Below are 15636 nucleotides of genomic sequence, written 5' to 3' on the forward strand. Positions count from 1 at the left end.
TAATTCTGTCTCTTTTTTCCTTGAGGATATGAGTGCCCTTTTTTTAAAAAACATAGACAATTCCGATTTTCATGATTTGTCTTTTTAAGTATATGTATAAATAAATGGGTTTAAAAGTCTGAATGCATTTTCTCACAGAAATAACACTACATGGCATTTAGACTAATAATAAGTCTAAAAGCCTCAAATGTCCAGCTCAATTTAATTTTAATTTACTTACTTTACTTCAAATACAATAATGTATTAATAATTAGCACTACAAAACTAACCAAATGTAGAAACTTGTATGTGTTAACATAAAATGTTAACATTTTATGGAAAAAAGCATTCACACTCTAATTTGGAAAGCTAGTAATTCATGTCCCCTATCTCTATCTTTAAATTCCAGGTTACTTATTGTAGGATTGGAAGTTCAGGTGAGGTGGAGGCAGAAAAAGGAAGGAAGAGGTTGGGTTGGTTGCTTTGGGGAATGAGGGTAAGGAGCTATCAAATCAGGGTCTGTTGTCGGTGTAAATACTTGGGGATACTTCACCCTGGATTGAAGAGTCATTTACTTTAGATTTCACAAGGCAAAACTATTTCAAATATTCCTAAGGACTTTGGAGAATTGGTTTTTTCATTTAACCAAAGGCAACAAGAAACATCACTTGGCCTTCTTGCCCTGATATACTCAAGATGAGAAAAATACTCAGACTACTATTAAGGTAATTACTATTTACAGCACTGACAGCCAGTCGATGTTGTGACAGTTGTTCAGTTGTGTCCACCTTTTTGTGATCCTGAGGATCACATTGTCCATGGGGTTTTCTTGGCAAAGATACAGGTGTGACTTGCTATTTCTTTCTCCAATAAAAGGAATTAAGTTTGTGACTCCCCAGATAACTTACTCTGATTTTCTTTAAAAAATATTATTGAAAGATGAAGTCAATATTTATGACTTTATGATTTATAAAATCATATATTTTATATAATATAAAATATAATATGATTTATTTTTAAAAAACCTCTGAAAATGACTGCAGATCAGCATTCACTTCAGAATCAGCTCTCTTAATTATAATCAGATCTTCAATGAGTTATAGGGTCATGGGTAAAGTAAATACCAAAGCTGAAGAAAGGTTAAAGATCAGAAGACAATGATGGAATTACAGAAGGTCTAATCTGACATGTTTGAACATCAACTCTGAAAAATGGGAAATGGAAAAGTGTAAAGACTTCTAAGATATTTCTAAGATAAATTTAGCCAGTACAAAAATAGTAATTACAATAAAGAAACTGAAACAGCTTAAAAGTCATTGCAGCAAGTGAGACAAGCAGACAGATATCTAATCTCCTTGTCAAGCAGGAAGGGTCACACCAAACTAGAAGAGAAATTATGTAAAACATCATGGAAGAGGATTAAAGGTTACAAGCAATATCACTGTATAAAATGATGAAAACTACCTGAAGAAAAAAGGCGCTTGTAAAGAGATTGATGTGAAAGCCATCTAAGCCAGATTATCCTACAAGTGAAATTAAACAGAGTTGCCAGCTTTCTATATCTTCACCACTATTCTACAACTCAAAATCATTAATATGTCTCTCCTTTCTAATCTCTGAAAAAAAAAACCAGCCCTTACCCTTTGTCAAGGTCAATCACTCTACTTGCGCCCTTTTTATCTCCCTAACCCTTCTCCTCTCCCTAGCAGCTTTTTTCTTCAATCACTACAGTCATCCATATGTCATCTTTAATATCACTGTTTCCACTTTCTCCTTTTCTGCTGCCAACAAAAATACCTAAAATCCTTCCATTTTCAATAATATGATCTCTTTATGCTATCCGTATATATTTCTCCTTGTCAGTGCCAAATTCCTTGGAAAAATCTTCTATATTTACTATCTCTACCCTCTCATACCCCATTCATTTCTTTTAGCTTTTTAAAAAAATTTTTTCTTTGTATTTTGACCTGAAACATCAAATAAAATGAACACTCAATGCATAGAGGAGAAAGCTGGATGTGAAATAGCAAATCTGTATTTTGGAAAGTGCTTTCCTTTTTAACCAAATGATAAACTTATAATTTCAAAGCTCTCCTGTTCATCTGTAATTTCTAATTTTCTGGCTTTTTTTCTTGTCTGATTTTTTATTTATTTGCTTTCTTGTAAGCAGTGGAGGGGAGGGAAAATCCTATTGGTATTCTCCCTCTTTTTTGGCCTTTCTACCTTTCACTCCAATTGAAAAGAAAAAAGAAAAAACAATTCCCCCCCAAAATATGCATAGATAAGCCCAATAAATTTCCACATTAGCCATGTTCAAAAATATACTCATGTATCATCATTTGTTCAGCTGTTAACCCAACTGATAGACACCTCCTTCATTTCCAATTCTTTGCCACTACAAAAAAAGAGAGCTGTTACATTTTCATAATTACGGATCTTTTTCTCCTTTCTTCAATCTACTTTAGGCCTGAGGAACAGGCCTAATAGTAATAGTATTTCTGGATTAAAAAGTATGCACAGCATGGCAATTTGGGGAAGAACTGTTTTCCTGAATAGTTGGACCAATTCACAGCCGTATCAAGAATGCCTCAATGGGCTTTGTTTTCTGGAAACTTCTTCGACACTTGTTATTTTTCTATTTTTTCAGCTTTGCAAATGAGGTAGAACATTGAAATTATTTTAATTGGCATTTCTTTATTAGTGATTTGAAACATTTTTCATACGTTTGTTGATAGCTTGGAATATTCTTCCTTTGAAAATTATCTATTTTTATTCTTTGACCAATTTTCAATTATGGAATTATCCTTGTTCTTGTAAATTTGAATCCATTCTTTATAATCTAGAAATGAGACTTTTATCAGAGTAACTTGATTCAATGATCTTCTAATTAACTGTTTTCTTTCTAATTTTAGGGGCATTGGTTTTGTGCAAAATAGTTTAAATTTTAAGTAATCAAAACTGTCCATTTTATCTTCTGTAGTTATCTAAATTTTTCTCTAAATTCCTTGCTTATGAATTATTCCTTCATCAATTAATCTATAATTTCTTATTCTTGACTTCTTAATTTGTTTATGATGTGACTTTTCCTCTCTTAGCCATGATTCATGTGGATCTCATCTTGGTATATGGTATGAGATGACAGTCTATACCTAATTTCTTCCAGATTGCTTCCCAGTCTTTTGGTTTATCAGATAGTATACTACAAGGTTCACTTGCTTCAGCATCTTGAATAATATATTCCATTGTACAATCTCTCTTTATTCTAGTCTCTCCTCAATCCTTTGCAATATGGTCTTTCAATTTCTATACAAGTTTCTCTCTGAAAAGTTCCCAATGCTCACATAAAATGCTAAAGACTGTTAGTTGTCTTTTCTCAGTTCTCTTCTTCTTTGACCATTCTGCAGCACTGAACATGTTTGGATGACATGGCTCTTCTTTGTTCACCTCCTAACTGGCCGGTCTGTTTTTTCTTTTTTTCCTTGATGGATCATTCCCCACTGCCAAACCCTTATCTCTGAGTGTTCCTTGGCCTTCTGTCCCGAGCCATGTTCTGTGTTCTTTCTCAGGCTAACTTTGCCAGTTCTCTAGCCTATCCCTTGAATTTCAGTCTCATATCACCTTACTAAATATTTCCTATAAGCACATCACAGGGGCAGCTAGGTGGTACAATATAGAATACTGAGCCTGACGTCAGAAAGATTCATCTCCCCAAGTTCAGATCTGGCCTCAGACATTTACTAGCTGTGCGATCCTGGACAAGCAGTTAATCCTGTTTGCCTCAGTTTTCTCATGTATAAAATGAACTGGAAAACAAACAAACAAAAAAAAACAACACAGGTTTTCCTAGGAAACCCCAAAAGGCTCACATAGAATTGGATATGGCTGAAAAACAACTGAACAATAACAACTGACTGAAAACATGGCATTCAACATGCCCAACCTGGGGATCATTACTTCCCTCTCATCTTTCCAATTTCCCCATGTCAGTCAAAGACTGGAAGGTCAAATACTAAAGCTGAAGCTGATATATTTTGGTGAGACAATGAAAAGACAGGACTCATTGAAAAAGACCCTGACACTGAAAAGAGTTGAAGGCAAAAGGAAAAGGGGACAGAAAAGCATGAGATGGATAGAGAGTGACACGGAAACAATGAACATGACCTTGGACAGACCTCAAAGGACAGTGCAGGACAGAAGGGCCTGTGTGCCATGGTCAATGGGGTCACAAGGAGCTGAAGTGAACCAACATCATCCCAGCTACTATCGCTCTTCTAGTCACAAAGAACACAATTAGGCTCATCCTCAATTCCTCTCTCCATTGTCTCATCAAATCTCATTAGTTTTCAAATGCTGCCAATTCTGCCTTCATGTCTCTTGCACTTTCTTCTCTCTACTCACATGGCCCCCAACTTAGGATGATCCTCATCCATCACCTCCCCTCCTGGACTCCTGCAACAGCTTCATTATTGCTACCTGCTTCCAATCTCTCAAAAAGTCACAAGAGTTAGGGTTACGAAGAGCCCCTCTCTCAGCCATCTAGTCCAGCCCATAAAAGTAACTCCCACTGGATCAAGCCCTCCAATGAGAGGAGATGCAAGGCAGCTTGTCCCACTGTGGGATGGAGTTTTACTGACCAAATTTCCCCCTTATAACATCTCCTTGGTGCTTTGGGTTCTCCTTTCTGGGACAAGACAGAACCCACTAGTTCCTCTCCTACACCAGAGCACTTCAGAAGGCTTCTGAGGCCATCCCTTCCTGCTCCCTTTCACATGCTGAGCCCTCTCTGTCCCCTCACCATCTTCGGGGCTCCTCGTGATCCCATCAACTTCCTTCCTACTTAGGGTGCCCCTCTTGCTGTGATCTGCCTAGGTTCAGAGGTACTACTGCCTTTTTAATTCCGGAAAGCTTTGCTCTTTCAGTGGTGCTGACATAATTCACATAAACTGGAAGTAAGTCCATTAAAATCCTCGATCTTTTTCAAACACGACTTGTCTAACTAAGCTTCATCCATCATTTCCTTATGAAGTTGATTTCTGAATCCAAGTGTAAGACTATATTTATCTCTATTGAAGTTGATATTTTTAGATTCAGGCCAATGCTCTAGCTTGCTAAGATATTTTTGGAGCCTGTCATCTCCTCTCCAATCTAACATCCAAAAATCTGCCAAATTTATATCACCAAAACATAAATATGACTGTGCCATTCTTGCCCAAGAAACTCCAGGGGCTTCCACTGCCCAATACTCATAAAATACAAGTTCCTCAGTGGGGCATTTAAAGTCATTCACTGCCTGGTTCTAGGCTACTTTTCCAGGAATTTTATACTTTACTCCTTTTCACCAACTATATTCCAGGTAAATCAGCCTTGCAAATTCATCTTTGGTCTTCCTTCCTTTGTACATATTCACCATGGCTGGACTTCATTCCCTACTTCCACTTTTGAGAATTCCTATGTCCTTTAAAAGCTGAATTTAAGCATCACACTTTACGGGAGGCCTCTGCTGCTCTATCCAGTTTAGTGAAGAGCTCTTCTTCCCTACACTGATATTATTTTATTTTACTTTGTATTTTTTTCATATTTATTTATCTATGTCATTGTTTTTCACTGCAGTAGAATGTAAACTCTTTGAAGTCAGGTCTATTTATTTGTTGAATAAAACAAGGAATGAATATAAGAAACTTTGATACTAGTTCAAAATATCAAAACAGAACAATAAAACAGACTAGAAAGGAAGAATCAAAAGTAATTGAATTCAATAATGCAGTATGCAATAATAAACCACAAACATAAATCATCTAGGGATTCTTTCCTATTTGGAAAGACTTGCTAGGAAAAGTGAAAAAATAGTCTAATAGAAATTAAGGATAGACCATAATCTTATACAATATGCTACAACAAACTCAAAATGGAATACTGATCTGAATATTAACTATTATTAAATACAAATACATTAAAGAAATTATACCACTAAAAAAATAGAATACAATCAAATCAGGTGCCTTTTCACATCTATAGCCTAGGAGGTAAAAACCAAACAAAAGATATTAGGAGGAAAACTTTTATAAAAAATATTTCTAAGATTCTAAGTCTGAGATTCAAGATATGAAGGCAACTAACAGAAAGACATAAAAACAAAAGCAATTTTAAAAAGCAATTAGAAATATTTAAAATATTTCTCAAAATTAAAATTTCAAACTATTAGTCAGTATATGAAACACTGCTCAAAGTAACTAATAATGATAAAAACAATTCTTGAAACTTCATCTCATACCCAGCAAAGTGGCAAAAACAATTAAAAAATCCCAACAAACTAGAAATTATCAGCATTGGAAGGTTATGGAAAGTGGTATACTAATTCACTTTTGATGGATATATGAGCAGACAAAACTATTCTGGAAGGCAATTTGAAATTATGTTAAAGTATCTATATAAAATCCATCCCTTTTGAACCAAAGGTTCTACTGTTGAGACATGCCCGAAGGAGGTGAGTTATTTAAATTTAAAAAAAGAAAAAGAAAAAAAAAAAAAAGGTGAGGAAAGAGAGGTCATCCAGACACCATAATATTTTAGAGTGGCATTTTTTTGTCTACCAAACAAGTAACTAAAATGCTGCTAGAAGTGTTTTAGTGGCTACAAGTATTTAGAAACTGGAAATAAAAATACAAAAGTGAGACTCTTCCTGTCCTCAAAGAGCTAACATTCTAATAGGGGGAGAAAACATATTTAGAAGAACAGTAACCATGCTACAGTTACATTTTTAAAGAAACTTCCAGTAGCAATGATAGAATTCATTCAATTATTGTTTTCAGAACAAGAACGGCTTGGGGTAGGTGAATGGAAAGGCAGATAGCAAAAATCCTAGATTGGTCCTGATATCCTTGTTAATGGTCAGATGGGATGTAAAGTCCTAAGAGTAGGGGAAGAAAAGGCTGGGGAAATCCTCTGAGAATTCCAACAGTTTAAAAATTATTTGAATATAGCAAGTTTAATACTAATCTAACAAATGTGATTTCCCAAATCCAAATTTCAGTTTTCAGTCTATTTTATCAAAAGTTCTGATTGGATGATATTAATATACATGATTTCTCCATTAATATACATACTACTCCAAATAATATAAAGCACCCAGATTTAAAAAAAAAAAATCAAACCATAGATACATGCAAACCCAGACAGATAATATACAAAAATATATTTTATATTTTAAATATGGGGAAAAATTACTTAAGAAGGTAGAAATATATATATATGTATATATATTACACACATACATATATGTATAAAATAAGGTAGAAATATAAATAAGTAGAAACCTTTAAAAACTTATACAATGTGCCATCACTCATCCTTTTCTCTAACACAAGAATACAAATCTGATCTACTTAGAGCAAAAATGAACATATAACTGGATGAAAAACACCCTGGCATTTATTACAAAACTAGTTTGCAATCTTTAGCTAACTACTTCAAACAAGTATTATAAGAACACCTACAAAGAAGTATAAACAAGGGATACTGGGCTAGAAATTACATCATATGAATTGAGCTGAATCCTAACTCTGCCACTAACTCTTTGGCTTTAGAAAAATTACTTAACCTCAAGAAGACTCTTCTCATCTGTCAAATGGATATAACAATTGTCTGTCCTAGAAATTTCAGAGTTGTGAAGGCCAAATGAAATAATATATGTGAAACCACTTTGAAAACAATACAGTGCCATATAAATGCAGAGTTATGGTATTACTTATGTAAATGTTTCAAATATCCTTTCATTCTCACAGAAATACATTTGCACATCTTTTATACTTCATTTCATATACCATACTACCATTTCATATACCATTGTCAAAATGATCATTTTGAATTCAGCATGGGTACATAGGAATTTTTGGTTCATTCACTGTAAAATCTTTACCTAAAGATTCTTCTTACCTAAAAATGATGACAATAAGACTAAGAGTGCATTTGTGTCCTCATCTCCAAAACATGACGAAGGATTCGGGACATTTTCACTATAATTCCATAATGTTTTACAAACCAAGCAGGCCAGCTGCCAATCTGTAGGGCCAAAATCTCTTAAACAATCCACTAACCTGTTTTGGTAAAGAAATAGGATTCAATTTAGTTCCATTCAACATTATGCCATATGATGATATGTTCTGGAGAGATTAAAATAAAAATCAGAACTGATACACATATCTTACTTATCCACTCCAGGAATTTGAGATATAAAGGTAGTTGGGGAAGGGAGAGGGCTAAACTCCATACAGTGATTAGGGCAAGGAACCATTTAAAAATTCTGCACTTTGAAAAAATTGTCATATCTACCTTTTGGTTGTATTTTAAATAAAAATACTTACTGTATCATATTTTATGATGTTCTTTTGAATAATTTACTTCTAAAACAATACTTATAATCTTTGTCTATGAGCAATCCATTCTTCTGGAGATTTTTGAAAGAATAAATGGAACAGTTCTTTTGGCCCTTTTATGTACAAGTGACTGATACCAAACTAATGGGTATTTTCCCTTTCTTTACTCCTTGCCTCAAAGGGTTCCTCAAAAGGACTTGGACAACTGGGCAGTTGAAACTGAACTTGACTTTCATCTTCATTTGGGCTCCCCTCAACATACTCAGCAATTGAGACCAACACTATCTCTCTGTCTCTGTCTCTGTCTCTGTCTCTCTGTCTGTCTGTCTCTCACACACACACACATCCACACACAGAGTCACACCATTACTTTACTGCTTCCCATACACTCTTTTTTCCTCCCTGTTAGCACCATGGCATGAGATACAGAGAAATTATGATTAACAGCTCTTCCTCATGTAGAAATTGGGGCCTCCTGATCTGGAATTAGCCTCTTTTAATTAGAAATGACGGAAGCTGCCACTGTCCCCTACATGCAAAGTCCTCTGGACCTTAGAGACTGGCTCCTAAGATGTTTTGAACAATCTTTTAACTCACTTTTTAATTCCGCCCCCTTCTTTTAGGATTACACGCTTGTCTTTGTCAACAGTGAGGTTTAAGAGAACTCCACAGGCAGAAAAGCAAACATCTTGGTGCTTAGCATCCAGCAATGCAATCATGAATTTGTAGACTGAGCAGAAAAAAACAAAGGGTAGAACAAAGAGAAGAAAAACACAAGTGAAATCTCACGAGGATATACAGTCTCATTTTTCCAAAAAGGACAGTGGGGAGGAGAAAAAATGCCTTTCTTAGAGTCAGTGTGATACAGAACCCAAGCTTACTGACTGAGGCCATTTTTCCAAAGGCAATAATAAAAGTAATTAATAATAATAATAACAGACTAATTTGCATAATATGTTATAGTATAAAGCAAGCTTCTTAAACTTTTGTTTGCTAGTGACTTCTTCATACCCAAGAAATTTTTACATGACCTCAGTTATAAAGGTATATAAAAATAAATATCAAACATTTCCAGATAATAAATCATAATTTTGTGACCCTCACATTTAGCTACGAGACCGCATATGGAGTCATGAATCCCAGTTTAAAAAGCTGGGGTATTTTATATATTCATTTTCTAAAGGTATACTTAAGAGATGGACAAATGGTATGGATTAGTAGAACAAGCACTGAATTTGAGAACCAATCTGCCTCAGAATCCTAACTCCAACTCTTATTAATTGCTGTGAACTGTGATTAAGTGAAATTTTCTCTGAGCCCCAATTTGTCTGTCAATCAAGAAACAGTTATCAAGGGTCTAATCTGTTCCAAGAGTTATATAAGTACTGGAGATATAAAGAAAGGTAAAAGATATGCCTTCTTGCAATGGACTCCCAATCTGATGGGAGACGTAATAAGCTAACAACAAGCTAGAGTCAGGATAAACTGGAAAGAATCGACAGAAGGAATGTACTGGAATTAAGGGAGATCAGGAGAGGCTTCCTGTGGAGGGTGGGATGTTAGCTGGAATTTGAAGGAAGTCAGAGGATCCAGGAGGCAGAGACCAGGAGGGATAGAACTGCAGGCCCCAGGGGCACATCGCCAACAAAAATGCCTAAAGTCTGTACAATGGAAGTGTCTCATGAAGAACTAGAAGGGGACTGGAAAGAGATCTGAATGCCAAAACAAAATTTTATTTTTGATCCTGGAAGGGAAAAGGAGTCATTGGAGATTACTGAATACACTGGAGAATGGAGTAGGTTGGGAAAGACTCATCAAAGATTGACCTACCCTGAGGCGACTGCAGGGGTGTAAGTATGAGGGACCATGCCAGAGTGTGGCTGTGTCAGAGAAGAGAAGGGGACAAATTTGAGAGATAGTCTGAAGGCAAATCAAAAAGGCTTGGCCACAGATTGGCTCCTGGGAGGGTGGGGTTGCCAGAGTGAGGATGTCACTTTAGTTTTGACTGAGATGATGTTGCTACTCTCCATAGTACTAAGGAAGTTAGGAAGAAGAGAGGATATGGAAGATTAGATAATGAATTCAGATTAGGGCATGCTGAGTTTAAGATATCTGTATGTCATCAAGTTCATCAAGATGTCCAAAAGGGAATTTGAGACGCAAGAGTGGAGGTCAATAAAGAGGTTAGATTTGGTAGAAAGGATAATTAAATCCATAGGAGGTTATGAGCTACCCAATGGGAAAGAAAACAGAAGAGAAGAAAGTATGGGGCAAAGCCCTGTGGGATGCCCATGGTTAAGTAGGCACACTTGGATGAACATCCAGCAAAGAAGAATGGGGAGGGGTCTGATAGACTGGAGAAGTAAGAGAAAACAGTTCCACAAGAGCCTAGAGAGAAAGAATCATGGAGAAAAGGGGATAGATGGAGACAAAGGCGGTGAAGAGGTCAAGAAAGAGTAGGACTGAAAAAAGGCCTGGGCAATTAAGTGCCATCAGTAACTTTGGAGAGAGAAAATTCAGTGGAATGACAACAAAATGAAAAGCCCCTATGATATATGGTCTTCTCAAAGACATTAGCCACAAAAAGCAGGACCGATATGGGACAATTGTTAGTAGAAATGGATGGATCAAATGAGGGTTTTTTGAGATTGGGAAAGACAAAGGCATATTTGTGGGCAATGGAGAAGCAGCAAGTAAATGAGAAGAAACTGAAGATAAATGGAAAAGTGGGAATAGGAGGACTGGATGGTATGGAATCACTTGTGCAAGTAAAGGGGTAAGCCTGGGTAATGAGAAGATCAACATTTTCACGTGAGATAGAAGTGGCCAAAAGCATGTGAGTTATGAAAGATGGAGAATGTAGAAAAGGGAGTTCTTAGGGAGTGATCTTAATTTTTTCAGTAAAATATGAGGCAAAGTCCTTAGTTGAAAAGGGAGGAGGAGGGAAAGGAAGAGATGGAGCCATAGCAGATTTGTGAAGGAATGAAAAGGTCTGAAAGAACCACTGTGATGAGAGGGATAGTGAATTAGGGAGCTATCAAAGGGCTGCTTCACCATAGTGAGGACCTACTTAAAGTCAGTTAACAAATCTGTAGCAATCCCAGTTAACAGAGTTTCATGATTTTCTCTACTTTTGTTCAACAAAAGGCAGCAGATGTTAGGAGTGATCCAAGGCTGAGGCTTGGTAGGGCAAGATCAGTAATATAAGGAGTCAAAAAAGATGCAAGAGAACAATGTAGAGTTGAACTGGTTCACACCTGGGTCAAGATGGGGAAAACAGCCAACACAGGAATGATGGGTTGGTGATTCAAAACTGAGAAATCCAGGTAGAAATTATAATGCAGACAAAAATAACAGTGCTTGAAATGAAGGCAAAAGGAGAGTTAGAATGGCTAGATTGTAATCAGAGGAGGGAAATTTCATAGTTCATTAACAGATTAAGGATCTGACCATCTCTGTATGTGGCTGAAGTTGGCATAGAGTGGTAGGGCTTGTGAAATGACTAAGTTGAGATATGTAAAGGTAGGAGGTTTGAGGAAATATCAACATGCATGTTGATGGTCCCCAATTTGAAAGCAGCAGTTGGGCAGAAGGAAAGGACTATCAATCAGGCACTTAATTGGTTGAGTAAAGAAGGGGAGCACCTAGGAGTTTGGTAGAAAATAGCTACTAGAATTTAGATTGGGTAAAAGACATAGATTCAGTTAACTTCAAAGGAAAAGGTACCTGAGTAACGGGGAGAGGATTAGCACAAAAATGGGAAGTGAGAAATTTATCAACTATTCCACCTCCACCAGTAAATCAGGGGGGAAGAATGAAAATGCAGTCACTGCTGGGAAAAGGCAACATTAGGAGAGGCAGGTCTCAGTGAGAGCCAGAAGATAGAAGGAATGAGAAAGGAAACAATTTAAGATGGAAGTAATTTTATTTCCTTATGGAGCATGCAATTCAGACAACACAGTGGAAGGGGTGGGTAGCCTTGGAGTGGGACATTGGAGGTGGAGATAAGAAGGCTTAAGTGAATACAGGATCAAGAGATGGAGAAGAGGAATGGGGTTTGTTTAGGATTATTGGGAGAGGAAGGGTATGATGGGAACAATGATATTAAATCATTAAGGGGATATTTTAGATAAGATTTTCATTGTCCATAAGGCTTTGGTCTTAGTTTCAAGTCTCACCTATGCAAAAGGAAAATTTTGGTATATTAATCTGATTAGAAATACATTAATCTGATATATATATATGTATATATATATAGTCTGATTATAATTTAGTCTAGCCACAAATTGATATTTTCAATTTATATCAATATATTTTCTTGTAAAAGTTTAAGTTTCTATTATTTTTTTTATTTGTGCAATTTTTATTTAGTCATTTATCTATGTATATTTACAAGCATTATCTCTCCCTTCTACTACTTCTCCCTCACTGAACAATAATAGAACACAAAGAGAAAACTCATAAGAAATATTCATAGTCCAGCAAAACAAATTCCCATATAAACCATATCCAAAACTATGTATTTAATCTTTCATTTTCAATCCATTACTTCTCTTGCTAAATGGCCTCTTTCATTTTTTTTCCTTTGGATTCATAATTATCATTGCATTTAAAAGAGTTTTAAAGTTTTTCAAAACTATTTTTCCTTTGGAAAAAAGAACCTGTATTCTTCAGGGTATTGTAGCTCTTTTGGCCAATATGGCCCTACATGGAAGTCCTGGAACCTCATATATCCTAGGGTTGTTGTGAGGAAACTATTTCTGGAAACTTCAAAATGGTATATAATGTGACCTATCATCCTTATTATTATTAATGTACATAAAAACACCAAGTTGGAGCATCCTCTATGCTCCTGGCCAATATATGTCAAGCCTGAGCTAAAACTCCACATTGGAGAGTAACAGTGTAAAGGAAAGGGGATTAAAAATCTTTGGGTCTGAAATGCCCAGCCTAGGGCCAAGAAAGGGAATGAGGGGGCAGTGTTGCCACTGCTGCTTTGGTAGCATCACCACTGTCTCTGCCCTTCTGTATACTTGATCCTCATCTATCCACCTCTCTTAAAAGAAAGAAGAAGGAAGAAGTGTCTTAGTTCAGAAGGAAAGGAAAATAGATTTTTTTTTAAAAAGTCGATGTTTCTGTAACTCTTCACCTCTTAAGAATTCTGCCCTGATCACAGCTTGATTTTCAAGGGTCACAAGAGTATCTCTACTTCAAGCTATTTTCAGTGATGGTCTCAGCAAGAATGTGCCAAGCTCTGACCTAATCCCTGAAAAATCAACTTTAGAGATGAAAGAAACATGATAACTTAGTGAAAGGAATGCACTTAGAACCGGGCTTGGACTCGGCCAAAATAAAAAGACAGGTAATCAGCCAATCCTTAAACATTTATAAAGTTCCTACTATGCATCAGGCACTTGTGCTATGTGCTGGAGATAAAAAAGAAAGGTAAAAGGTAACCCCCGTTCTGAAGGAGGGACTAATCTAATGGAAAAAACAACAAACAGTTTGAAATTGGATATATTCAACAGAAAGAAAACACTACAATTAATAGGAATTGGGAAAGGTCCCTGTAGGTAGTGGAATTTTACCTGGGACTTGAAAGAAACCAGGGAAGCCACAAGGAAGGTAGCCATGAGGAAGGAGAGTATTCCAGGCATGGGATCAGCCATTGAAAAGTGCCTGGGAGATGGAGTGTCCCATTTGCAGAGCAGCAGAAACCCCTGCCAAGTACTTCAAAGAGAAAGTGGAGGGGAGCATGATGTACAAGAAGACTGGAAAGGGTCAGGGTGTGGAAAGCCAGGCTATAAAGAGCCTTAAGTGCCAAACAGAGGTGACAGGGAACATCCATTGGTATTTAATGAGTTTGTGCTGGGGGGAAAAGGGAGAGAAAGAGGAAGTGATTTGGTCAGACCTAGCTAGTCCTTCCTTACTGCTAGGAAGCCAGCCACAAAGCCTCATGCTTAAAACAAAAGCAGGATCGTGGTGATGAGGACTTCCATGTTAGAAGTGGTTAGCAAGAGGAACTGGTAAAAATCAATCCCTTATGCAAGCAAGAAGAAGGTTAGGATAATGGAGATCAGTTTAGTTCTTTGGGTTCCACCCTTTAAAGGCAATCCAATCAGAAATCCTAGTTATGTCAAGTAAATTTTCCCCATAAAACAATTTATGGCCCATGGCTTGGCTGCTGCTTTCCTTTGGGGCACTTTGCCTTGTGGTGTCTTTCCCCACACCATGTGGTATCTATCTCCCCTAACTCCACTGTGCTTCCCAACCCCACTTTTCCTTACAACTAACTAACTCTTTGAGGGCGCTCAGTCCCTTTCAGGATTTAGCCTGCCAGCTAAGGACACCCCCAAACTCATGGGATGCTCTCTTTCTACTGGGTAACTGTGAGTTCCCCAGAGGAACTTGTCTTTCATAAGCTCTCCCACTCTTTTTCATATTTACCATTCCTGTATCTCTTCATTTTATCTGCCCCATCTTTCCCTAAATAAATTTACCTTTTACCAAAGAGAATGGCCATTCTGAGTTTTTCACATGACCAAACTCCAACTTTTGGTGCCTGCCATCATTTAGTGGCATACTCCACACCATAGAGCACTCAATGCTAAGTCTAGCCCAGAAACTACTCAATTGGTGTAAAAGTCAAAGCTAAATCGGAAAGAGGGGTTTGCTAAGGAGTCTGGGCCATGGACTCACCATTTTTCTGTACAATGAAGTCACAAATCTCATCATACTGGGAAAGATTGCCAAAGACTCGCACAGCCTCCAGGATTCCATCCATGTTGCTGCTCATTAGAAGCTTTAAGAGCACTGATTTTGTTTTTTGTTTTTTTTTTTTTAGGAAATAAAGTAGAAGTAGTTAAGTAATGTTTCACTTCTGTAGCCTTTAAACACTGATAATCAGACTAAATACAAGGAACTATACAGTATCAAATAATTTATAATAATAAAACAGTGAATTACTATGGCAAAGTGAATTATTAGTTTTTCTCGGGAATGAATTAGGCTCTTTTTTTTTTTTTTTGCATTTTAATGGGAAAAAATACTAATGGCTTGTGTATAAATAATGGAATCAAAATGTTAAAAGAAGCTCTGATTAACCCCGAGTGACCCAGAACTTTACATTCGGCGATGCGCAGCTTTCGGTCCTGAATAATGGAATTCTTCACTTGGTAGAAAGACAAATTGTTGATTGTTGCTGTAGCATTAATTACCAGTTCCTCACATTCATCAATAGATTTGTATTCTGAAAAAACAAAATAATAATGGAAGTAAGACAGGA

General features: G+C 36.6%; 1 protein-coding gene across 4 annotated transcripts in view; it reads right to left on the bottom strand.

Moving 5' to 3' along the window:
• The window catches only part of ARMC2 (armadillo repeat containing 2), a 166903-nt gene that overhangs the window by 3667 nt on the left and 147600 nt on the right, over positions 1-15636 (bottom strand). For all 4 annotated transcript variants that reach the window (XM_031964439.1, XM_031964442.1, XM_031964440.1 and 1 more), the window contains 4 exons: positions 15478-15600; positions 15051-15164; positions 8949-9081; positions 7912-8072 (listed from right to left, as the gene is read on the bottom strand). In XM_031964439.1, coding sequence (XP_031820299.1) covers positions 7912-8072; positions 8949-9081; positions 15051-15164; positions 15478-15600 — 531 coding nt within the window. The remainder of the gene's footprint in view (positions 1-7911; positions 8073-8948; positions 9082-15050; positions 15165-15477; positions 15601-15636) is intronic.

Source organism: Sarcophilus harrisii, chromosome 4, assembly GCF_902635505.1.
Source record: "Sarcophilus harrisii chromosome 4, mSarHar1.11, whole genome shotgun sequence".
In the NCBI taxonomy this organism is placed as follows: Eukaryota; Metazoa; Chordata; class Mammalia; order Dasyuromorphia; family Dasyuridae; genus Sarcophilus; species Sarcophilus harrisii.